This window comes from Pogoniulus pusillus, chromosome 11, assembly GCF_015220805.1.
Source record: "Pogoniulus pusillus isolate bPogPus1 chromosome 11, bPogPus1.pri, whole genome shotgun sequence".
NCBI lineage: Eukaryota > Metazoa > Chordata > Aves > Piciformes > Lybiidae > Pogoniulus > Pogoniulus pusillus.
In genome coordinates this window covers 8,152,161-8,177,709 of record NC_087274.1, presented here as the reverse complement: position 1 = coordinate 8,177,709, position 25,549 = coordinate 8,152,161, and the positions used below count along the sequence as shown (strand labels likewise).

Here is a 25,549-nt window from a genome sequence, read left to right as displayed (position 1 = left end):
ACAGCGTTGCATTATCTAGCAAAGAAATCTGGTGACCAAAACCCACAGTAAGGGAAAAAAAGGTCTATTTGAGAGTCTGAATTCAGCTTGGGAAGGTTTCTAGATTTTGCTTTTTGAAAGACAACAGGGACCTCCAAGCTGAAAGTGATATCAAGCATTCATGTAGCATCTGAAGCATCCTCCAAGGATATAAATTGATCTGTGGAATCCATTTTCCTCTTGCCCTTTCAGATGGCCTTCTGAAGCTAGCAGTGTTTTGTTCCAAGTACTGATTTAGTCATTAGCAAACCGGAGCTAAGTTTGGTGACATAAGTTCTTCAAACTAGGACATGCCAGCACAATTCCTGCTACTGCATTAATAAAAGGTTTTAAATTAATGCACTAGATGCAATATAAAAATAAACAGTTTATTCAGTGTGTAGCATCCATTTTTTTTAGATCACTCAAAAAACCCCACTGTGATCCTAGCTTCTTTATGTCCGTGCAAGGTTGTCCTAACAATGCAGAACCATTTTGAAGTACCAGGATGGAAGCTGGTATCTGAGATAGTTCCATTAGGGAATGATTCATGGTTTTGGCACTTTGTTGGCTTTGCTGTTTTTGTTAAAATAGGTGAGTGTTAAATAACTGATGATGTTATTTTTCAGAAGGGCACAGGGTTTGAAGGGATCAGGGTCTTTTAGTTTTCAGTTATTAAGCGGAACAATTTTGGCACCTAGAAGCCAATATTCGTTTGCTACTGACGGGAAAACTGAATCTGTTACAATTAGTCTGTTTTGAAGAGTATTACTGCAGTCACAGAGCCTGGAGAGCTTTTTATAACCATAGCTGAAGGGTGGGTTGCAGTAACTTTGAAGTGGGTGGTTGCATGATTTGGTACAGACCACATTTCTTGGATGCATTTGGGTGAAAACGAGAAGGCTATAAGAGCATGATTTCCTTTTACCTTCCTTTTCTACTCAGTGTCCTCACAATGAATCTTTTCCCTTCCTGCATTTCTTCAAATGTGCTGTCACTGCCTTGCCTGATGTGTTTCTGCTTCTTCTCCTTTCCCCATACCAATGTCAGAGAAGATTCCAGCACTAGCTAAGAGACTCACAATTCTGTTAGTGCATTGAGTAGCAGTTGAGCCTATTCTCGATTGTCCTTAAGCATTACTGTGGTAAAGATGATCAGCAGTTCCATGATGTTTCCTCAGACAGCAAGAATGGCTCCTTGAACATCCACAGATTAAGCAAAAGGACAGGGAAGTGGGGTAAATGAGGGGAAAAAATCAAATAAATAAAAGAAGCATGGTTGAGGCCTTCCTATGTTTGCTAACATTGCATTTTAAACCTGGCTAAAATGTTACAAAATAGTCCAGGCCCTTCCCTAAGCCTACCCACGCTGAAAATCATCTGGAAAGTTGAAACTGTTTCTTTTATATACAAATGGACACGCAGAGGTGTCTACTAAATCTAAAATCCATCTTCTCCGTGGTACTTGCAGTAGTTTTCAGTGGTTCAGGGAACTGCACTGAAGCGTGTAAGCAGGTGAACTTTGCTTACAGTCTGTTGGGATTGATTCTGCTCATTTTTTTCTTTAGTACTACTTCAGAATCCCACTTGTGTGACCTGCTGAGGACAGTATCTGTAACATGCCATCCCACATACAGTATCTAGATGATAATTACAGAGATTACAGGTTTAGACAAAACGCGGAAATACATTTACATAGAGTAACAGATATTATCAAAATGAAATTAGGGCTGAGCCAGTTAAAAGCTAAAAAAAGTAAGAAGTTCAAAATCCTAATGGAGACCTTTAAGTTCCTGAGATTTTTCTCCATCTCAAACTCTTTCCCCTTCACAAAGAACACAGAAAGGGAAATTATATTTAGCCACACGACACAGCGATTTCACCAATATTGCCTAAAAGCATACATAGAATTCCACTTCTCTTAAAATATATTCTTCCTATCTCTCTTCAGGTGAGCAGTTTCTGGTGATGCATAGCAACACTTGTGTTTATAAAAGCTTTTGAGTTTACATAAAAAGTATAACCACAACGTTCCACCTTTTACTGAAAAAGCTAATTTTCCCCATAAAAGGTAGTCGAGCTAATCAGCTTCCAGAGAGACCTGATGAGCTGACTGGCTTCCAGTTAAGAAATCAGATGGCCCAGCCCTAAACTAGTTCTATTTCTAAAATAAATAGTGTTGAAAATCTTTCTTTTCTAAACACTTGGTTGGGTTCCTCTCACTCTCACACACAAGTTTCTGGATTAGTTACAACTTCACCATTCTTTTCAGGCTCGTCTTTCAGGAACTGCTCCACTTCGATGGAGTCCACCTTGGCATCTTCAGGAGCTTTGTCTTCAGATTTGTTTAATTCCTCTCGTTCTGCTGCTTCTTCTTTTGTCTGTGGTTCTTCTGTTTTTTTCTTGATGCAGAAGAAATTTCCCAAGGCCAATACGAGTGCAGAGGTGGTAACTTCAATTCCAGCAATAATGAAAACAAACATGTACTTCCCTGTAGCATCCAAGAGCTTGCCTGAAAAACACAACAGTCCAGGTCATTAACCAAAATTGCTATCTTTCAATGATTTTTTAAATGCTTTTTCTAAACACTTTCAATGGCTTCTGTCTAGAAGTGCCATGACTACCTAAGTGAATTTTTTGAAATAGCAACAAGTTCATAGGAAAGTACTACTCAATGATTTCAATTAGCTTCTAGCATTCATTGGTATTATGTCACCTACCAAAACACCAAGTCCCTTGGGGATATGGTCATGCAATGCAACTGGGACAAAACCAGCTCAGAAGAAATGAGGCAGGTGCCATGTATCCCAGACGAATGTGTGCATCCATAGCCAGGATCTGTACCATCATCTTCCTCTCACCCCCAGTCTTGTTTCTTAAACTACACAGGCACTGGCTGCTTAAATGCAGATCTCAATTAACGGTCAGTCTGAAGTAATTAACTGATCCTGATGCTTTAGTCAACTAATTTTCACAGGATTTGGTGGAGGTGAAAGAATTAGAGGGAGAATGTTAAAGGAAGTGTCTCTCCAAACCTGAAGGTCAGATGAAGTAGTGCATAGTACCAGTTCTTCCATGAGAGTTCTGTCACAACAGATTCTTGATGCTTTTTACTGTCTGATATAAACAGTAAACATTTCATGGCAGTGACTGGTAGGGTTTGGGTGAGTTGTTTGGGTTTTTTTTTTAGTTCAGGGTCTGACAAATGTATGTTCTTTGATAATTAATTTGCAATTCTGAATTCAAATTAATTAATTTGAATATTTTATAATGTCCTCTTATTCTTGGATTGTGAGATATTTGAATAGAAGCAGTCTACCTTCCTTAAAACAGTTCAGCTTTTCACTCCTCCCTGCAAGATTCCCCCTCCTTCTTCTGACATTGTCTTTCCTTCTCCAAATCTACTGTGGGTATGGAGAATTTTTCCTAGCACTTTCCAGAGAAAATGGACAGGTTTTATATTCTGATTCCCAACTCCAAAGACATCTGAAATTCACAGAAGTTATTCTCTGTGTGTAAAGCCTGTGTCATACAGTATTAGCCATCTACTAAGAAGAGGGCTAGCGTAGGCTCTCAGTGGAGAAAGAGCAACATGTCCAGATGGTAGTTCAGCCAGTCTTGAAATAGATCCAAGAAACAAGATTCATCCCAGCACATCTTGGCCTCCATACTGTAACTGCAGAGTCACGGAAGCAACACTAGCACAATCTGCACTTCTCCAATGAGTTGTCTTTTTCTCTGCTCCCTTATACAATTCTTTCAAATGGATGCAATGCAAATGATTTTGAATTCTGAACTAAATGGAACCCTTACCTGCTGACGGTGGACCAATTAGAACAGCCATAGCTTCTGCCAGGAGCACCAGACCGATAGCACTGGAAAACTTCTGAGTTCCAACAATAGCCATGAGAACTTCAAACTGAAGAGCACCTACCATTCCATAAGAAATGCCAAAGAAAATGCAGAAGACCACCAGGCCAGCATAATCAACAGACATAGAACCCATGAGATCTGTAAAGCCGTTGAAAATCATAGCAAAACTGAAGAGGTAGACACAGCGTGGTCTAACCCATTTGAGACCAGCTACCATTCCACAAATAGGCCGAGCAAATATATCAATGAATCCCAGAATAGTCAGAAGAAAAGCTGCTTTGGTGTCTTGATACTTTAAATCCTTGGCATAACTCACAACAAAAACTGGGGGAACAAAGAGGCCAAGCACCATGATAGATGCTGCTAGTGTGTAGATTACAAAACCACCATCTTTAAACACACTGAAATCCAGGAGTTTTTTCTTCGGTTTCTTCTCTGTTGATTCTTTGGTAGCTTCAGGCTTTTTGGGTGGCTCCAAAGGTCTCATTAATGCTCCACATACACAGCAGTTGAGCAGCATCCCACCCAGTATAAGGAATCCTCCTCTCCAGCCATACTCATGTTGCAGTATCTGCCCCAGTGGTGAGAGGGCACAAAGAAAGACAGGACTCCCAGCGGCAGACAGCCCGTTGGCTAGGGGCCGGCGTTTGTCAAAGTAGCGGTTTAACATGATGAGCGAAGGCTGAAAGTTCAGTGCCAGACCCAAACCTGTAACAGAGGGGGTGTGAAAATCAATACTGGCCTACAGTATCACTGCTAACAAATTTCTAATTGCACTTTTTCTGATGCACAACTTAAAAATGTTTTGTTGCAAATGGACGTAAGAATTCCCAGATAGTATTTTTCTAAGTGTTCCATCTCCCTAATATTCTTCTCCTCTTTGGTTACTCTTCTCTGCTTACAGCCCTGGCTGCTGAACATACCAGAAAAATGAACATTGATCAAAACCAAGTGACAGTTTAATTCCACATTTATTGGCCATCTCTACAAAAGCCCATTTGGATCATCCTGATCTTTGAGATATTCGCTTCTTACACAAAACTTCCACCTCAAGCCAAGCCATCAGCTAACTTTCCAACCATGCACACTTACCTGTAATCACACCTGCAGTTAGATAGATCTGAACGATGCTTGTGCAGAAGGAGGCTATCACCATTCCCATGGAGGCGAAAAGGCCACCCACAAGCATGACAGGGCGACAGCCAAAGCGATTGACACATACGCTGCAGAGTGGACCTGGGCAAGAAGAGAGAGTTACAGCTGCTAAGATAAACCCACTTTTGTAATTGATTATATGTCAGTTTGCATTTCTTCTTTGGGGGACTTGGCAGCTTTATATGTATGGTTGGAGTCAATCTTAAAGGTCTTTTCCAACCTAAATGATTCTGTGCACTTTGTCCATACTCTCAGCCAATCTGCAAGAGTGTTCTATTCTCTACAGTCAAATACTTTGTCTCTCATCTTCAGAGTGCCATGCAATTTTTTTTTTCTTTTTCATCATCTTTAGTAGCTATTGAGTTCTAGAGATTTAATGTCATAAGCAAGCTGGATATGCTTAAATAACTTCTGGAGTATTTTTTTTGAATGGCATGCTTGGCCACAAGTAATGATACGCAGTAATGATTCACATTTTAAGTGATTGTATGACCTACAGACATCATTGCCCGATGCAGTACAGCTTCAGAAACAGAGAGCTACCTACCTGTTCCATAAAGCATGGCCAACAGAATGGAGGAAATCCATGCAGTGTCGCTGTAGCCAATGCCAAATTCCCGGATAAGTTCTTTAAAGAAGACGCTAACTGCCTTGGGAAAGGCATAGGAGAATCCTGTGATGATAAAACAGCCAAAAAGTACAGCCCAGCCCCAGCCTCCATCAGGGGCTTTAACACCAGTTGGGCCATCATCGGCTACTACAGCTCCCATCACGAAGATCAGGAGCGTTCCCTAGGAGACAAAAAAGCAATTAGTTGATTAACAGTGGAACAATTATCTAATTAAAGTTGTGTGACCAAAATAGGCAGAAACTGCACTACAGTTAAAGCTGCCAGTAGGATATGGACTATTTTAACTACAACTCTTGAAGATGCAGTGCAATCTTAACTATTCTGTGTTCAGATTTAATCCTTGCAAAGGCTGCAAAAATACATGAGGTGCACACAGATGAGTTCTAAATGAACACCCCTCTCACAAAGTCAGAACTGGACCTCAACCAAATCACTGCTTCACAGGAAAACCGAAGCCATGGCAGCAGTTCTGGGTGTATGTGACTTCACAAGGACATAACAACCACCACATCTTGGGACTTAACAAGGACAAAACAACCACCACAAACATCTATGGGATGTTTGTTACAAGATCTTATTATGTGAAGCTCTTGGACTACTCCATTAGGAGACCTGAATGCAAAATCCTGGTGCCTCACAAGTATTCTGTGCAGCAGTGGACAAATCACCCAGACTTTATGTTCCCTACTGAGGACAGCCACACAGCCCTGATGCACTGATACCTTGAAAAGATGGACAGATCCCTTTGAGCTTCTGATGAGCTGTCAGTTTTCACGCACCAAGTAAGTACCTGAACTAAACTGCAGTGAAAATGTGCCTGGGCAGTTTCTGTGGCTGACAGGAATTAGTTACTGCAGCACTGCTCAGTATCACTGTTGGCCTGAAGCAAATACTTCTCAGTCTTGGGTTTATTACATTATCAGTAATGCTTTTTAGTATTTAATGAATCTTATTCACATTTTTCCACATGCAGTCATAAGGGATTTTGTATCTGAAAAACATTTTTTTTCTCTTCTATTAGAGAAGGTTGCACACTGGGCAGTAATAGTGCAGAGTTCCAAAAGAGAGATGTGAAGAGAGGGCAGTAAGGAGTACACTGAAACAGCAGATAAAGGGTCCCTGTGTGTGGAGAGTGCAGGGAGGTATTGCTTCACAGCAATCACATTTTTGTAGGGTCTGTGTATTGGAGAAGTCCAAAAGATTAACATTAAATTGAGCTTCAAACCAGTCCTACATTAAATTTTGCATGTATAATACCTGAACAACTCTTTAAAGTGCCAACTGATTACTCCTGTTGGGTCCGTTTCTCTCTGACAGTACCAAAAAGAGGAGTTACACGGGGTAGGTGCCTGAGATGTAACCATTTTCGACACTGGTCTCTCCAAATGTTGGCAAGAAAAACGTTGGTTGAGGTTCCTCAGGTGTATGAAGAAGTAGGAGGAATCCTCACTCATGATTTCCTAAGCCATCAAAGCGCTTGGTCTGGACTGAACGGTTAAAATGGTGCGGGAAGAATTGCGTAGGGTTTATTCGGTATTTAGTGGCAACAGTACCACCAGCTGAGTGCGTTTAGCGAAGGGGTCTCCTTTATCGAGCCTACGGCCAACATGTTCCCATGGCAGCCCCTGAGACCTGCAGTTCTGGACCCCGACAAGTTACGCTCAAGGCAGCCCTAGCGGCAGGTGGTTTGGGGAACGAACCGCTCTTAACAGCGGTTCGGCTGCAGGCTCCTTCCAGCCACGGGCTGCACCCAGCGTCTCCATGGCGGACAGGTGCGCTACTCGGCAGCCAGTCTGGGGGAAGAGCTGGCGAAACCGGCGGGCAGAGGGACACGGAGCCGCTCCCGCCCCGGCGCAGGCCAGGCCCAGCCCCGCGTGACGCCGCCGCTGTGACGTGCGCCCGCGCGGCCGGCCCCGTGGGGCGCTGCGGAGCCGCCGCACCGAGACGTGCAGGACGTGACCGGGCAGGAGGGCGGAGCCGGGGCGGAGCCTCCGCCACCGTAATTGCGGCAGAGGCTGCGCCCAGCCCTCCGCAGCCTGCGCGCCCCGCGGAGCCTGCGTCGCGCAGAGGCGGCGGGAACCCCTTCTGCCGGGCCGCTCTCGCACTCTCCTGTGCTCGGCAGAGCTGGGCGCCCGGTAAGAGGGGTGCTTCGTCCCGCCTGGCTGCGGGACTGAGCTTTGTCGTTAGACGGACGGACCCAAAAAAGGTTTAATGTTCTGCCGTGGTGGCGGAGCTGGACTTGGAGATGTGGGGCACCTGAGGGCACTCCCAGCGCTTCATAAAAACAAGCCCATGGGGAAACTGTAACTTCCCCTTCCTTTACGTCATGTCTTTTGCCACGTTTGGCTAAAATTCAGCCTAAAGCAACACACAGCCTGTCAAACGACAGCCTTTAGAGACTGGCCTGTATGCACATGCATACTTCACTCTCGTTCATCTGGTTTGGCCCAGCTGTAATTCACGTTAAGACACCAAAATTGCAAGTTCATTACCATAACTAAATGAGCTTTGCCTCTAACCACAGCAGAAGATGCCCTTCAACCTGCTCCCTCCATCCTGCTGCCCTGTGCTTTTCCCGGGCTGGATCCACCTCCTAAAGAACTCAAAAGGAAGTAGCAGGGAGCTTCCCGTGTGGAACATGCAGGGCTAGCGTAGGAAGAGGTTATTGATCATGGTTGAGTCGAAGAAGCAAAATTTTGACTTGTAATTTCACTGCAGTAATGCCAAAGCCTGGTAAGACGGGAGGCTACTGCACAGCCGCAACAGTTTGCTTTGCTTTCTGCTTTTGCCAGCTCAGCCTTGTTTGGAGGCAAAGAACGACATTTATCTGGCTGCAGCTGAGTTCCTCTATCTCCACACAGACAATATAGTATCGTCAGTATTTATTCCAGATTCTTACTATCCCTATCATTGATGTTTTCTTGCTTTGGTAACATGTAAAATAAAAAGAGCAAATGCAGTTAAATCTGTGGAGCTTCATGCTCCTATGATTATCTTCCTGTTGCCATGGAAACTAATACAGGATCAGTTAGGAGGAGATATTAGGTGATGGTAGGTACATTGTGGGTGATGTGTGGTGCGGTGGTGCAGTGTACATGAAAGGAGAGCCTTTCTATCATAAGGAGAACCTAGAAATGGCAAAAAAACTGAGACAGGTCTTTAGCGAGTACCCTCACTGGCCTCGTAACAGTACTTGGTCATCAGTATGGGTAGGAAGGGTATTTGTGAGGGTGTGGCCTGACCTATATAGCTTGAGAACTTACTTTGAATTATTTTGTTTTAACTTTGGCAGAAATCTGCTTGGCCTTGAATCCTAGGATGGAAATAAATAATGGCTATCAAAAACAAAATATGAACTTCCATGTAAGGAACCCAGTTCAGACTGGAATTCAGTCTGAAACTCTGCTAGGTTGAGAACTATACAATTCTAAATTGAGTAAGATGCTGAGCAATGTGAAGTTCCTCTTTTAGTTTCTTATCTGTGGAATGAGGATTCTCATGAGGTGTTGGGAGTACTGAAAAGCACAAACTCTCAATAATGTGTTAAGAGGATCCATAAACCGTCTGTATTTGCCCAAGTATATTAAAATACAAACAGACTAAATACATGATGTAACCAACACTAGTTAAATTTTGCAGGAAATGACCCCTGCAAAAATAATTCTATTTTCATATCCTTCAGACCCTGGTGACAGCCTTCATGTATAAGCTACCCTTCACATTGACATCACTGGCATCTGCTGATTCAGCATGACTTTAACTCTTTCCTGAAGCTCTAAAGCACTAATATATCCATCTTTAATTCCATTTTTATTTATTTTCAACTCATTCTGAGATACTCTGTACAAGCCATTCTGCTGGGCCACTGGCATGACACAGTTGTGCATGTCTTGTGTGTAGCCTGCTTAAACATGAGCTGTTATGCACCCATTTCCAAAGCCTGCTGCAGACTCCCCTACAAAATCATTACTGTATTTACTGCTGGCTGCCCTGACCTCCTGTCCTCCCTGCAAAGCCCTGCAGCAACTTTAACTCTCCCATTTTGGCCTCTGTTTTATCACTGACAGTTTCCTGGTTCTGCTGCATCTGCCTTTCTTAGTCAGAGGTTTCCCAGCTTTCGCCATTTTCTCATCTCTCTCTCTAAAGTCCTGCACTAACCTGCACTGTCTGTTGCTGTAGATGATGATCCACACCAACACTTGCTATTAATCAATCTCCAGCCTCCACTTAGCCTCAAACTATTTTGGTGTTCCCTGCTATAGCTCAGTAAGTAACATACACATTGCAAGTTACTAACAGGCTGCAGCGACACAGGAAACTCACACACCCTGCAATTTTAGGTGTAGCAAGCATTGCTAACGAGTGTAGAGTCTAATATCTAGGCACAGTGCTCCTCTGGGGAAGCTGTGTTTAATTATTTATTTATATTATGAAAATGTCAGAACTCTCTTCTTTACGTTATCTTGGAAATTTATATTATATTATTTGATTCTTCTCTTGGGGGTAGTGTGCTTGGGGTTTTTGCCCCAAATGAGGATGTTACTATCGAGCACTCCTAACTTACACCAGGCCATGCACAAAAGAATAAGCCACAGATCTGCACACTGACTTCATGTTTTAAAAGGAAACATTAATGTGGCTTTCTTCTTAACAAGAAAGAAATAGCTCTTTTAATCTTGAGATAAATACTTGCATAAATTAGGGCCACAAATATTCTCCAAGGGCTGGAGCACTTCTGTGAGGGCAGGTTAAGAGTTGGGGTTGTTTAGCCTGGAGAAAGCTCTAGAGAGACCTTATAGTGGCCTTTCAGTACTTAAAGGGGGGGTTATAAGAAGGGCGGGGAGGGATTGTATCAGGGAATGTAGTGATAGGATAAGGAGTGACAGTTTTAAACTAAAAGAGGAGAGATTTAGACAAGATATGAGGAAGACATTTTTTAAACAGGGTGGAGAGACACCAGCCCAGGTTGCCCAGACAGGGTGTAGATGGCCCATCCTTGCAAACATTCAAGGTCAGGTTGGACAGGGCTCTGAGCAATCTGATCTAGTTGAAGATGTCTCTGCTCACTGCAGGGGGGGCTTGGACTAGATGACCTTTAAAGGTCCCTTTCAACCCAACCTACAGATTTACGTTTTTAACTACAAATACAACAGTAACTAACAGTTCACTCTCCTCAGGTACCACCTTTGAAACGAATACACTGGTTCTGTAAGAACAGCTCTGTCAACCGTTACAGTCTCTGTCGAATGCCAGCTTCTGGACTTGTTTTTCTGCAGCGTACTGGTTTTACACTACATCCATTACCGTAAGTGCATTAATGTCAGCATCACAGCTGCTCCTTAAGAACAGACAGCACATGCCCTTTCTGACAAACATGCCTTCGGTTGCACTTGAGTTATCTGGCTGCTTTATGTATGCTTTCAAAAATAGAAGCTGTAAAATCCCAACTTTGGCGGAAAACTCAAAGTTCATTCTTCAAAGTATAATGAAAATTAATCTCAGCCCTGCAGCTATGGTGGCTCTGCAAGGTGGCAGAGCTTTAGAAAAACAGATTCTTGCCATTTTTTTACAGGAGTGTCCTTATTTTGCCAAGTCTAAAGCAAAGAAAGTGTCAGAGGCAAATAAATACCGATTAAGGGTCCACGCTGTCACCAGCCAGACATACAGGCTTGTTTTTGCAGAATACCATGGAACTCCCCTGATGATACTAAGTGCTGGCCTGCATATGCACAGTATCTCGCACATGTAGCTGGATGTAGTGGGAGAAGATCATCTGGCCAAGAGGTGTCCTTTTACACAATCACTGTGGACAGTGCAGCTGCCTGGCATGGTGTCACACATGGAGATATGTGAGTTCCCAGTTCAGCCACAATTTTAAATGTCACCTTATTATTTTTATCATTTACCTTGCACTATCCGAGACACAACAGGTGTAACTGTACTCAGATTCTGCTTCACATTTCCACAGTGCTGACGGCCACGCCTTACCAAACTACCGCTCCCTCTGAAGCAAGCATTGCAAACCCCTACGTGACTTCACCCTCTAACATCCTCAGCCAAACGGTTTTCCAATTGCTTTACCCCAAAAGCACACACACCCGCTGACCAAGGCTGTGTTTCCCCAACCGGTGCTAACGGTCTGCGCCGGTGAGGAAGTTGTGTCGCGGCGATTTTACCGCCCCTTGGTGCGTTTCTGCTCCACTCCGCAGCCCTTGGAGCAAAGGGGTTAAAACCTTCTGCTAGAGGTTAAGGGCAGAAGCGACAAAAGGCTCTTTCCCCACAGAAGCCGGGGGGCTGCGTTGACCCGCGGAGAGCGGGAGCCGAGGGGTCGGCCGAACAATGGTGGCGGTCGCGGTGCCGCCAACGGCCACAGCCACGGCCGCCCGCGCGGCGCTCCGGGGCGGGCACGTAGCCGAGACGGCTCCCGCCGAGCGCTCCATTCGCCGCCTCCACGGATGCTCACGGAACCTGGAGAAGTGGCTGTGCTTTATGCGTCTCAGCGCCTCGCCGTTCTCTGAGCACTAAGTAACGGAGTCCCAAACCGGGGCCGCGGCGATGCCCTTATGAGGGGACGGTCCCTTGGACCGCGCGTTGCCGCTATGACAAAGAGAACTCCGGAACTGACCCCCTCGAGGCTAGAGGCAAGGTGAGCAGCAGCGAAGGGATGGTGGAGCCGGGGCTGGACGCCGGAAACCTCGTTGCCCGGTATCGGTCTGAAGACAGCGATGGCGGGAACAAAGCCCGAGCTGGCGTGTGCCTCCCGAGCCGCCGGTTGTGGCACTGTACGTGCGCCGGGGCCGGCGGCACCGCTCCCCTAGGCGTGACCCGGCCGACAAAGGGGGAAGCAGGGGGCAGCGCTCTCTCGCAGCAGCCAGAGCGGGGCTCGGCCGCCAGCACCGCTCGGAGCCCGGACAGCGCTGCCAGCCCGACGGTGGTGGGAACACCGGGCTGACCCGTACGGTTGCGCGGGCTTCCCAACCAAGAAACGCAAGCGGTTAGTCCCACGCACTGGGGGAAGCGCAGCCGACCAGGGGTGCACACGGCCGTCCCACGGTGAGGTGGCACCCAGAAGGATGAGGACAGTCCGCGCCGTGCCCGCCACCCCACCGTCGCCCCGCGCAGCCTCTGGCCGAGAGATGAAGCCTCGACGCCCGCTCAGCGCTCGCCCAAAGCTTCGCCAGCATCGGGCACCCCTGGGCAGAGGTACCCTCTCAAGCCTGTCCGGCGCTACGGGGTCTATTCACCCGGCTCCGGAGCCCCCACCCCGTGCGCCAGCCAAGCGCTCCATAGCATCGCGCACGACAGCTCCGCCTCAGTACCTGAGTCACGTCCCGCGCCTCGGCGTGAGGATGCCCCTGCTCACGCCGGACCGCTGCCCGCTTTCCCCCCTGCGCCCGGTCAGACCCGCCCCAGCCCGTCTGCGCCCCACCGGCTGGTGAGCGCTCCGGCGCGGCAGGTCTGTAACTGCTCGCCCCTCCCACACCGATCGGGTCCTAGCGCCGCCACATGAACCCTTGCCGCCGCTACAGGGGCGCCCGCGCAGGGGCTCCGCGGGCGCGGGCGGAGAGGTTTCGCGGCCGCCGGATGAGCAGCGCCCGCGGCCTGCCCAAAGGGGAGCCCCCACGGGAGCCTGGGCCCCGGCAGGGCAGCGCGGGAGGCACCGCGGGGAGCAGTGCGTTGGTCTCAGCGGCGTGGGAAAGGATGCCCGGCTGAGGAGGCAGCAGGGCCGGAGTCAGGGACTTGATGGGCCAGATGGTAGCTGTAGCTGGAGGTGGTGCTCTGCTGCCACTTCTGCGCTACAGAAAGCGGGTACAGGTCCTTTGCGGTCACCACCTCCAAATATGCCTTCACAGAATCACAGAACGGTGCGGGGTGGAAGCGATCGTCAGGAGATCATCTACTCCAACACAGGTTCACCTGAAGCAGATTGCTCAAGGAATGTATCCAGGTGGGATTTGAAAGTCTCCAAAGTCTCCACAACCTCTCTGGGTTATCAGTATCTAAAAAGTAGGAGTCGAGAGGATGACTCTAGACTCTTTTCAGTGATGCTCAAGAAAGGCCATGGGGCACAAAGCAGGTCACAGGAGATTTTTGTCTGAACGTGAGGAAAAATGTCTTCCTTGGGAAGGTGTTGGAGCTCTAGAACAAGCTGCCCTGAGATTCCAAACTCACTTGGACATTGTGATCCTGGGCAACCTGCTGTGGGTGACCTTACTTTAGCAGTGGGGGTGGACTAAAAGATTTCCAGGGGTCTCTAACAACCCCCAGCAAGCTGGGATTCTGTGGGATACCTCCTTTTACATCCAGATGGAGTGAGCTTTTTTCTCTGCTCGTCTGCTGTCGCTCCACTGTTATTCACTCAAATCAGGCAGTATTATAAAACTGAGTGTATGTTGATACTGCTGATATTTAGCATCCAAGCAAATCGTGATAGGCTTCTAAAGTGCAGTACAGAAAGTAGGCTGCTCAGGGATTAGGAAATTCAGGAGTTGGTGCCCAAGTTCTTCGTGTGCTTACAGCACACAGTTCAATGTGTTGGGAAGTGACCATCCCCTCAAACACAATACTGGGTTGAATACTGAGTTCAGTTTTAGGACCATCACTGCAAGAAGGACGTTGAGGTGCTGAACTGGCAACGAAGTTGATGAAGGGTCTAGAGAGCAAATTTCTGAGGAGAGACCAAGAGAGCTGAGGGCGTTTAGTTTGGGGAAGAGGAGGCTCAGGGCAGAACCTCTCACTCTCTACAACTAAGAGAAAGGAGTGACACAGAATCACAGAATAGTTGGAGGTTGTAGCAAGATGGGGCTCTGTCTCTTTTTCCCAGTAACAAGTGATAGGACAGAAAGAAATGACCTCAAGTTGAGCCAGGGGAGGTTTAGATTGAATATTAAGGTATATTGCTCCCATGAAAGGGTTGTCAAGCACTGGAAGTGGCTGCCAAGGGCAGTGGTTGGGTCATCATTCACAGAGGTATTTAAAAGATGTGCAGATGTGGCACTCAGGGACATGACTTAGTGGTGACTTGTCAATGTTAAGTGCACAGTTGGACTCGATGATCTGAAAAGTCCATTCCAACCTAAGTGATTGTGGTGGTTTGTTTTGAGCAGGTGAGACATCCTGCAGCCAGTGAGACATCCACCGCTAATTCTAAGGATCAGTAAAACCAGTTTTTGACTGTCTACCACTACCTGAATTTAAGCCATTCACTTACAGGCTAAATGAAGGTAATGGCAGAAGAGCAAAACCTGGTGCTTCTTGTGGAGCTTCTGAAACAAGCATTACAGTGCCTGAGGACCTGCAAAATTAGTGAACTCTAGCAGCTGAAGACATTTTTACATGTCTTTATGGGCAGTGTTGGTTCTCCAGGAAAAGGAATTATGATCTTTATTGCCAGTACCAAAGAGCTGGAAACACTCCCATGGTTTTTGAGATGGAGATAGTTGTCATGACCCTACCCTCTGGCTTTAATTTCTTATGAAAGACAGTTTCATCCTGCAGATTTTTCTGCTTTGTTACCACACTTTACTTGAATCACTACATCACAGAAATGTATAAGCCACCAGTAGACATTTCAATTCAAACCTTAGAGGTATCTACTCTGAAGATATTTTCAGGGGTGACAGAGGTGCCTAGGAATGGAGAGGAGCAACAGTGAAAGTGAAGTTGGCAAAATATGTAAGCTACCAGTGCCTCTTTACTCACATGATGTAAGAGGCTAGATGAGGAAAGACAAGTTAACTGAACATGTTAAGAAGACAGAGGACAGGTGTGTCCTTCACATCTATCACACTGCCCCTGCCAAAGCTGCCATCCTTGCAGCCTAGTGAGCAGAGTGCAGTGTGCTCTCTGGTAGCATTCAGATGTAGAGACCACTCACTTCGTTTTAGAGGTAGGGTTTTTTTTTTCCTAGAGGCAGAGGAGTGTCACTGCAGATGGTTTGGTTTTCAGAAGTGGATGTCCGCTGGCGAAGACCAGCTGCTGAGAAAAGTCGGCAGTGGCCTATGGTCCCCCTTTGGTAGCTGACGGCCCCTATTGTTGTTGAAGAAAGCATTCTCTAAAAGCGATGTGCTCATAGAGGGTGACATGCCGAGGCAAACGAAACCCCTCAACGTCAGCACCCAGATGATTGGATGTGATTCAGTACTCAACAAGGCAGCAGTGTAAGTGAGCTGAACACAGGGTCGCTGTGCTAGCAGAAGCCTGCAGAGTCTGGACAACCTCATAAACACTTGGAACTGAGATGAAGGCACAACCCCCCAATCTGTTAGGGGGAGTCGTGTTGTGTATGCTTAAGCATTAAACATGCTGCAGCACACTTTAGGAGTAGAGAGAATTAAAACGCAGCAAAGAGAACTCAAGACACAGTAACTTAAGGCATCTAACTATGAAAACAGCTTTGAAAAAAATCTTCTTTGCAGTTTAAATACATTTTTTCTGCATCTTAGTATTGTTCACATGTCAGTGTGCCACTTACTACAAATATTCTCAGTGTTTTGTTGAACTCATGAGGAATACTTAAATAGGCAGATTCTTTGCTGGGAACACATTGTGCAAATCTCAGTTTCTTGCTAAAGGGGATTCTTAATGGGAAATATGCCATTGCATTATACATAATAGATGCTACATTCCACCAGCCCACCACTAAAAAGTCCTTCACTCCATAATCCCTTACTAGCTTCCAAAGAAATAATGATCCTAGTGTGTTCTTCATTTACATATTTTGTTTGACTTTGTCTGTTATTTATTTATTTTGCTGCTAAGGAAAGCTAATGACACACTGAGTACTGAATAGAAAAGCACATTGCTGCCTCATGGTGAATTTGTTGTCCAGTAGGACCCTCAGCTTTCCAACTGGCTGTCCCCCAGTCTGTATAGTTGCACAGGGTTCTTCTCACTGGGGACAGGACTTCAGATTTTCCTCTGTTGAGCTTCACGAGATTCCTAGATTGTTTCCATTAAAAACAGAGTGATGTAGTGGATTCAATAACTGCCATTCACATTAGTAAAGACAGGTAGAGACTGGTGGAAATTTTTACTTGATCACAGGTTTCCAAAAAGTCAGAAGTGATGGAATATTGTTGTTGCAGAATATAAATAGGATAGCTGACATTAGGACAAAGATTCATTGTGCTGAAGCTTAGGAATTCTGATGGCAAACGTCTTCCCTGGCACCTGAACTGAAGAAACTCTTCCATATATCTCAACGGTTTCGTGTGGTCACCATTTCTTGTTCCAAATTCCAGCTGTGCTCTTTGCTGTTCCTGCACATTGTAGATGAGTCCCAAATACTACCTTACAAATGCCTGTAGACCTTTATTCTTACTAAGATTTTCTAGGTATTTTGTTTCTGAGTCTGCATTTTCCTATTTGGACCTGAATGGAGTCTGTTGTGTTCATTCTGGAATTCCACTGCTGTGCTTTTAAGAATGTTAATGGTAACTTGGAGCATTTCAAGTGGTTTCATACGTGGCTAACTGTACGCTGTGCAATGCATACACACTGGATTCTGCCTTGGATTCAGAAGGTAAAGGCAGCAGATCACGTTATACAAAGAGCCCTTGTAAGTTTTTTATTGCAGAAAGGCCAGTAATATTCAGAGTTGAGGTTTTGGTAATTTCCAGTTTGTTTTTGATGTATGAAAGTAAGGTCTTTTTATATGACTCTCAGGATGCAGTTGAGGAACATAAAGTGTACCTATAAAGATGTATATTGTCTTCAAAAACATGAACCCACAATTTTTGTAAAGGTGTACATGGAAAAGAGACATGGATATCAAGTTCATCTAGCCTGAGCAAAACTGGAATTTAAATGTGTCATTTAGTTCCTAAATAACAGGCTTTTCCTCTCCAAAATGCAGCATTTTCAGAGTGTGGGTCCATTTTCATTCTTTCTTGGTGAAGCTGCTGCTGGGGCCAGATGGTTCTAAAGGTGGCTGAAATCTACCTTTAGCCTAAATTGTACTGACCTCACTAGTGTTTGTTAAGAACAGAAAATCTGTCTCTTCCAAATTCCTGTTCATTTTGGCTACAAGGAAAGAAGGTCTCATTTACGTTTCATTTATGAAATCAGGACTTTTTCTGCATTTATTTTAGGTGTATACAGGTTTCTGTATTCAGTGCTGCCTTGACTAATCTTTCTGACTCACTTGTTAAGATCAAAATTTACCCATTTTGGGCACTACTGAATCACTAGAAACCATCAGTTACTCATTTGAGGAACTAACATGAATTTAACTAAGTGACTATGGACTCTCTGAAAGTACCTTGGAGAAGATAACAGCTAGGGTTGGGTGGTGAGGAAGGGTTGCAAAAGATAATGCAGTTGATAGGCTAGGCAGCTTTGGGGTAGGACATAAGGAAAAGACGAATGCCACCAATCAGTGTGGTGTAGAGGTGTAGGTAGGCATCAATCAGCATATGCAATGTGTTGGTTCTGAGGAGTGCTTTCAGAGGCTTACTAAAGAGTATAAGAATTATGGTTGGACTGGTGCTAGAATTTTTCTGTGTTCATATTTGGAAAATCATTTGAGGCCAGATTTCACTGCTGCATTTTAAAGCAGAAGTGATTCACATAAACAAATGAACAAAATCTCTTAATGAATTGTGGTGGTTTTAAATTAGATGTAGATACACTTCATGTAGCTCAGTGAAACTTGACTAAGAAGCCAAGTTATTAATTCTGATTCTAATGTTAGGCAACAGTTCCTGGTGGAAATAAGTCCCTTCTTTCTTTACTTGGCATAGGATCAGGAAATAGAGCTGACCACCTAAGGAAAGAAGTGTAAGAGGTATCGATAACCTATCTCTTTTAAATCAATGTATTTCAGATATAATTCATGCAGCATTCAGGTTTCTGACAGGTCTCTCATCTGGCAAAGCTCTTTGTATAACCCAGGAACATTAAAACGTGAACGAGCATTACAGGAAGTTTGCCTCATGCCTCCCAGACAAGCAAGTCATCCACGGTGACTCAGGGAAAATCATGTTTTACGTCCAGTCCACGTGTCACATCTTCCTCAGTCTCACGTAGACAACGTAGCCAGCTTTCCTTGAGAGATACCTGTTTCAATAATTAAACACCTTGGGAGCAGAACTCATCCGTGCTGCAGTCAGCCTCAGCTTGTTTTACAAGCTTTTACAAAGTTTGTCACATCATGCGGTGGGACTCGGGGAAGAGTGGGAAGTTTGTTCCCTCTTTTCTCCCATCCCTACAGCTGTGCTTGATATGGGTCCTCTTCCTGAGCTGCAGGAGGAATTAAGGCTGAACAGCCTGGTAAACAACACGTACGGGAAGATAAGTGGGCAAGAAAGTGAGATCCGAGGGTGTGAGGCAAGTGTCGTCTGTGTTCCGGGAGGCGTTAGTAAAAGAGAGAGGGGCTGCAGAGGAGCGTGCCCATGCCCACGGAGCGAGAGGAGATGTTGCGTTAACGGAGAGGGTGAAACGGGGGAGACAGGAGGAGGAAAACTGGCACCGGGTGTCTGAGAGGGAATGAAGCAGGAGGAACTGCGGAGAGCTGGTGTGCCGAGCAGGAGAGGGCAGAAAAGGGAAGCAGCCATGCCCGCAGGGCCCGAGCTGGGCGGGCAGCATCTGGCGGCCCGCAGGCACGCCCGGGGGCACTGGGCGGGGGCGGGGCAGCGCCGCCGGCGGGCGGTACCGAGCGGTGGGCGGGGGCGAGGTTGCCATGGAGACCGGGCCGACCCCTGCCCCCACCCTCCTCCTCAGGCGGGCGGTGCCGCCGCCGCTGGCGCCGGACGCGGCCTGCAGCCGGCCCCGGAGGGAGCGTGCAGGTTCGTGCCGGGGGGAGCCGAGCCGCCGCTCCTGCCGTCGGGAGGCCGAGGGGCCGCACAGCGTCGCCGTATGCCGCGGCTTGGCCTCCAGAGCACCCGGTGCGCTTCCCTGCGTCCTGGGGCCTTTCTCTCCCGAGGCTCCCGCCCTGTCTGCACCCCCCGCGCTGTCGCGTACTCTGAGTGCCGCCTCTGTGTCCCAGGCGTTACCTTGTGCTGCTCTGCCTGCTCCTCTCTACTGCCCTCCACTAAGGGACTTGTCCTCGGCGGCCAGCCTGACATCTGCTCTTCTGCCTCAGAGCATCTGACCCTCTGGGGCCCCCATGGTGCTTCTTTCCCATCCTGGGATCTGCTTCCTGCCGGCTGTTCCACTGGCAGTTTCCCTTCACTCCTACTCTGTCTTTCTCTCCTTCTCTGTATTTCGGCGTACAAGTCCCGCAGGGTACTTGATTCCTGACCTGCCAGTAGCATTCCCTTCCTCCCTCCAAATGTCTGTCCCTTCCTGTCATCCCTGAGGATATTTGCTGTAAGGACTCAGTGTCAGTGTTCCTCACGGTGTGTTGTTCTCTTTTGACATCCCTGGGCACTTTCTAGAATACGCACCCATTTCTGCGTCTGAGGGACAGTTGTTTCTTCCCACTGTATCTTGCCTTGTTTCTTATGTCTCCTGTGTGCCCTTCGTAGTGGCAGAGCCTAACACCAAGCTAGCATATACCCCGTACTGCACAGCAAACCCCAGAGACATGACTGTTCTCAGTACTTGACACTCCAGGTTTCTCTTGTATGTCATTGGTCCTTACCCCATGCCTTAGCTTCTACTATGTTTTATGTCTTCTGATTACATTGTATAATGCACGATGTATATTTGCTGTGTTACATGCCTAACCTTACTTGTAATCAGCCAACCAGCTACTCACAGTAAAGAAAGCGCACACAGGGGATGCTAACTTGTATCGCTGTCTGTCACCGGTTTTTCCCCACCTGATAGTGCAGCTGTGACTGGCACTCTTTGCTTGTCTCATGGTGATTTGTAGCACGTAGTGAACCAGCTGTGATCATACTCAGGTGGTCTCAGTTCTGTTTGTTACTATTTCCTCGAGAAAAAAACGTTTGTGGCCAGAGATGTTTAACTGTTACTGGCTGTGTGGCGTTTTCATTTTCTCTGTGGTTTTGAAAGGAAGAGAAACAATCTTGGTTAATTAGCTTTGCTAATCTGTTTCCCACATCTTATTCTTAGTACAAGAAGGATACAGTGTAAGGAAAACAAGGAAGAGATAAGCAAATACAGCTCTTCAATGCTTTGAACAAAATCATAAAGCTTTACACCCCTTTGACAAATAAGAGTTGTATGGAAATCTGAAGGTTCTCAGCTGTTATTCTAAAATATTCTTCAGTTTCACCTTGTTCTTATTTTATTGAAAGCTGACTAGCTCAAATGTGGCATCTAACTTCTTGTTGAATTTGCGTTTTAATAGCAGGGAATCATAGAATGTCAGAGGCTGGAAGGGACCTCAACAGATCATGCAGTCCAACACCCCTGCCAGAGCAGGATCACCTATACCAGATCACACAGGAACACGTCCAGACAGGTTTTAAATATCTCCAGTGGTTGTGAAATTTCCACTGAACCAGGTGTGCCAACCACATTCAGTTGTATGTGATTTGCAGCCAAGCCATCATTTTCCTTTGTTGAAAAGGCTGAGTCCCGTTAGGCCATTATGGGAAGGAACAGGACTACCTACCAACCACTTCTTTTTGGATATGGTTGTAGTAAGTGGTTGGATTGCAGTGGGTGTCTGCTAGGGCAGGGTAGCGTGTCCCTGCCCATGGCAGGGGGGTTGGGACTAGATGATCCTTGTGGTCCCTTCTAACCCTGACTGATTCTATGATTTAGGTTGCATGTTCTGCTTGTAAGATGTTGTCTATGTTCTAGGTCATCTTTTTAATATCATCATGGTTAGATTTACTATTCTTCTTTTAGCTGAAAGACACCCAAACAATTGGTGGCATTTGTATTTAAAATTACACCATTGTTTTCCTTGTAGTCCTTAGGGAAACTAACTTGCAATTTTAAGTACTGCTGCTATCAAAAGCAAAATGCTTTTAAATTGCATTTGTAAGAACTGCAGCTCTCTGTATCACAGTATCACAGTATCATCAGGGTTGGAAGAGACCTCACAGATCATCAAGTCCAACCCTTTACCACAGAGCTCAAGGCTAGACCATGGCACCAAGTGCCACGTCCAATCCTGCCTTGAACAGCTCCAGGGACGGCGACTCCACCACCTCCCCAAGCAGCCCATTCCAGTGTCCAATGACTCTCTCAGTGAAGAACTTTCTCCTCACCTCCAGCCTAAATTTCCCCTGGCACAGCCTGAGGCTGTGTCCTCTCGTTCTGGTGCTGACCACCTGAGAGAAGAGAGCAACCTCCTCCTGGCTACAACCACCCCTCAGGTAGTTGTAGACAACAATAAGGTCACCCCTGAGCCTCCTCTTCTCCAGGCTAAACAATCCCAGCTCCCTCAGCCTCTCCTTGTAGGGGTTGTGCTCGAGGTCTCTCACCAGCCTCGTTGCCCTTCTCTGGACACGCTCAAGCATCTCAATGTCCCTCCTAAACTGGGGGGCCCAGAACTGAACACAGTACTCAAGGTGTGGTCTAACCAGTGCAGAGTACAGGGGCAGAATGACCTCCCTGCTCCTGCTGACCACACCATTCCTGATGCATTCTGTGACGGAAAGCAACGTCCTAAAATTGCAGGAAAGCTCATTCATTAGTATTTTTATAAGAAATTAACAATTCCAATGATATGGGTCACTCAAACTCAGGATGCTGCTTTCCATTTACTGGTGCCATTAATTGAAGTGAGCTACGTGAGATAGGAAGGTTGTTTTTATAGGAAACTGTGTGGTGACTGGCAGAGGTTGTAAAAGATGCCTCATTGTTTCTTAACCACCACTTTCCAAGAAAAATTGTGACATCAGTTTGATGATTTTAAGGAAGTAATTTAGCTGTGGTCTTGGTTTTGATTTCCTACATAAAAGTCTTGTTTAATAATCTCCTGCTAGTTGGAGCAAATGAAGCTAAGTCATGCTTTTAAAAGGCTCTCACAGTAGCATTTTGACACCGTAATGGGATAGACTGAGCATAGTTTATTTCAGTGTCTTGACTCTAGAAAGCATCTCACAGCCTTTTTTTTAAACTGTAATGTATTTATGATTGGGGTGCAGGGGGACAAAAAGTCAAATATAGTTAATCTTTTTAACTGTGGTAGCCATCAGATGCATTTGGAACAATAGTGGCTGAAAAAGGAATAGATTAAAAAGAACAGACATTTGAAGTGTTGCATGTTGCAAGCAGGGAGACTGCTGTTCACGAATGTTCATGACAGTGGCTTTTACAAACACATCTATTTCTGCTTATTCAGATGAAGAAGATGCTGCTTAGACCATTTTCTACATGGCAGCATGATTTGAAGATTGCCAGCATGGCATGGGATATGAAGAGAAAACATTATTTTAATTGCCTTAGGGATAAATGTGGAATCTAGGTCAGCAGAACTGAAAGACCACCAGGTCACTGCGTCCTCTAGCACTGTTTGTTACTTGGTGTACCTGGGAAGAGCAAGCTTGAATTTTGTTATTCTTGTCATATCCAGTGATCAGAGACTTTTTTTTTTGATGCTGCAGAATTAGAGTTGTCTAGGTTCTTTGTGAAGAAAAACATTGTTTAAATTGTGACATCCTTTAGCATAGAGATAGCTCATCATGTTTGCTGATCTGGAAATCTCTCTTTCATTTAAAGAGATTAAAGAGACACTGTTTGCAAGGCATGCTTGTCTGATTTGTTCTCTGCATCCCCTGTGCTTATCCAGATGGGATTAGCTGTAACCACTGACACAGAATAAATAGTGCTGTACAGTGAGAGAAGCTGTATTGACTCCAGAGGTTTGGGGGAATGGGAACATGTTCATTTCTCTTCGGATCTCTCCTGAGATTTTCCCAAATCTCTCCAATCTGGAAAAATCTGAGCAGAAAATACTTTTTTTCCTCTTTTGCTTAGAAACAATGTGTTTGGGGTTTTGTTTTGGTTTGGTTTCTTCTACAGAGTTTATAATCAGATATGAGACAAATATGGAGAATAAATGATAGGAAGAGACGAAAGTGAAGCAGGTAAAGGGTTTCACCAGTACAAGTACAATCTCTGTGTTGTTTATTCTCTTTTCAGTTTTAAGGATGCAGTTAATATCTTACTGAAATACACTTATTTCCTCATGCCTGAGTGATTTAACTGTGGACAGAACAGTAGCTTTGTAGTCCTGTGAGTAACTGTGGGAGAAGAAGATAAGAGTGACACAGCAGTTAATATTGTTGCTATTAAAAGAGGGCTGGGCTGTGACTTGTCATAAATGTCTTCAAGAAAAGAGATATGTACATGCAGTTTACAGTGACTCATCTGGTATCCCTCTACTTTCAATCTGTATAAAGGTAGGAGAAAATTATGCTTGGCCACCCCAGGATTTAGTGACATTTCATAACTAATTTGGAAAGTCTTACCTGTGGTCAACATAGGACTATAAATTAAAGTAAATTTCTGCTCCTACAAGTGGCCAGTGCCTGATGGGCCAGGAAACTTGGCAATCTAAGTTTAAATTTAACTGGTAATTAATTAGCAGCTATGTAGCTGATTAGGAGTGATGAGATACTTGATTTGTATGAGCTATCAGTCTTCAGTGTTGTCTGTCAGCTCCTGTTTCAGATTTATAGTACTGCTACAAATGGCAAAATAATTAAATGGTCTCTGCAAAGAAAGAAACTAGAAAGTGAAAGAAGGGAAAGGGCTACATGCTTGCCTCTTCTTCTATCAGAAGAAAATGCTGCAAGGTGCCAAAAAAAGCAATATCAAGACATATGTGAATTCAGGAATCGTATATGGAGTATATCCTTTGGGAATAGAAGGAGGAGTCTGAGTCTTCGACACCCAGCATTACCTCTTTGCCAGGCTGAGCTGGATGCTGATCACTGAGCTGTACAGCAATTATTCTTCTGATCTGCCTTGCCCTGGAGAGTTGTGGGATGAACAGGGAGGTGTAGAAGTGCCTGTCTAGACTATACTCAGACAGCACTACTGTTAGCCAACATTTATGCATGTAAATGAAGTCTATAGGATTCAGATTAATTCAGGTGAAGTGAAAATCTAAACCCAAAACCTAGCAGAGTATGAAGGTAAACATTCACATAGCTGTTTGTGACTCTCCATGTCGAGCCTGCAGTTCTATGTATTATTGAGTGCTGTGTCCAGTTCTGGGCCCCTCAATTCAAGAGAGATGTTGAGGTGCTGGAACGTGTCCAGAGAAGGGCGACAAAGCTGGTGAGGGGCCTGGAACACAAACCCTATGAGGAGAGGCTGAAGGAGCTGGGGGTTGTTTAGCCTGGAGAAGAGGAGGCTCAGGGGTGACCTCATTGCTGTCCACAACTACCTGAAGAGACATTGTAGCCAGGTGGGGGTTGGCCTCTTCTCCCAGGCAACCAGCAACAGAACAAAGGCACACAGTCTCAAGTTGTGCCAGGACAGGTCTAGGCTGGATGTTAGGAGGAAGTTCTTCACAGAGAGAGTGATTGGCATTGGAATGGGCTGCCCAGGGAGGTGGTGGAGTTGCCATCCCTGGAGGTGTTCAAGAAAAGCCTGGATGAGGCACTTAGTGCCATGGTCTGGTTGACTGGCTAGGGCTGGGTGCTAGGTTGGACTGTATGATCTTGGAGGTCTCTTCCAACCTGGTTGATTCTATGATTCTATGATATTGTGTTATTATATGGTGAGTCTTATCTAACCAAATGCAATGCTCATTCAGCTGCATAAAATAACTGTAATAGAGAGGGGAAAGTAATCAGAAGACTGCAGAACTGTCTAGGTCTGTTTGTGGCTATATAACAGGTTGCACCAAGCCTGTTGAGCCTTGCAGAGATGAATCCAAAGGTTGAATAGATGTAGGGTATCATGGAACACCTTAGTGCTCATGGTAGCAGTATCAGCTGTTCAGATTTCTTTGAACTGCTGGCATTACTGCTGGTCTTCCTCTGTATCCAAGAAA

The 25,549-nt window shown here is 45.6% G+C and overlaps 2 protein-coding genes across 4 annotated transcripts in view; one reads left to right on the top strand and one right to left on the bottom strand.

Moving 5' to 3' along the window:
- Nucleotides 1-393: 393 nt before the first annotated feature.
- SLC16A3 (solute carrier family 16 member 3) lies at nucleotides 394-13,069 on the bottom strand. 3 transcript variants are annotated; one of them, XM_064150852.1, is made up of 5 exons: nucleotides 12,996-13,069; nucleotides 5,593-5,836; nucleotides 4,983-5,126; nucleotides 3,831-4,598; nucleotides 394-2,529 (listed from the first exon to the last, which is right to left on the bottom strand). In XM_064150852.1, exons 2-5 carry the CDS (start codon nucleotides 5,813-5,815, stop codon nucleotides 2,243-2,245), a joined length of 1,422 nt encoding a protein of 473 aa, XP_064006922.1. In that variant the 5' UTR covers nucleotides 5,816-5,836; nucleotides 12,996-13,069; the 3' UTR covers nucleotides 394-2,242. The 3 variants fall into 3 exon arrangements, with proteins under 3 accessions (XP_064006922.1, XP_064006923.1, XP_064006924.1); XM_064150853.1 differs by lacking the exon at nucleotides 12,996-13,069 and adding an exon at nucleotides 12,302-12,783; XM_064150854.1 differs by lacking the exon at nucleotides 12,996-13,069 and adding an exon at nucleotides 6,934-7,111.
- A 6,095-nt stretch (nucleotides 13,070-19,164) lies between these two features.
- The window catches only part of CCDC57 (coiled-coil domain containing 57), a 33,708-nt gene continuing 27,323 nt past the window's right edge, over nucleotides 19,165-25,549 (top strand). Inside the window, exon 1 of the mRNA XM_064151731.1 lies at nucleotides 19,165-19,562. Coding sequence (XP_064007801.1) covers nucleotides 19,165-19,562 — 398 coding nt within the window. The remainder of the gene's footprint in view (nucleotides 19,563-25,549) is intronic.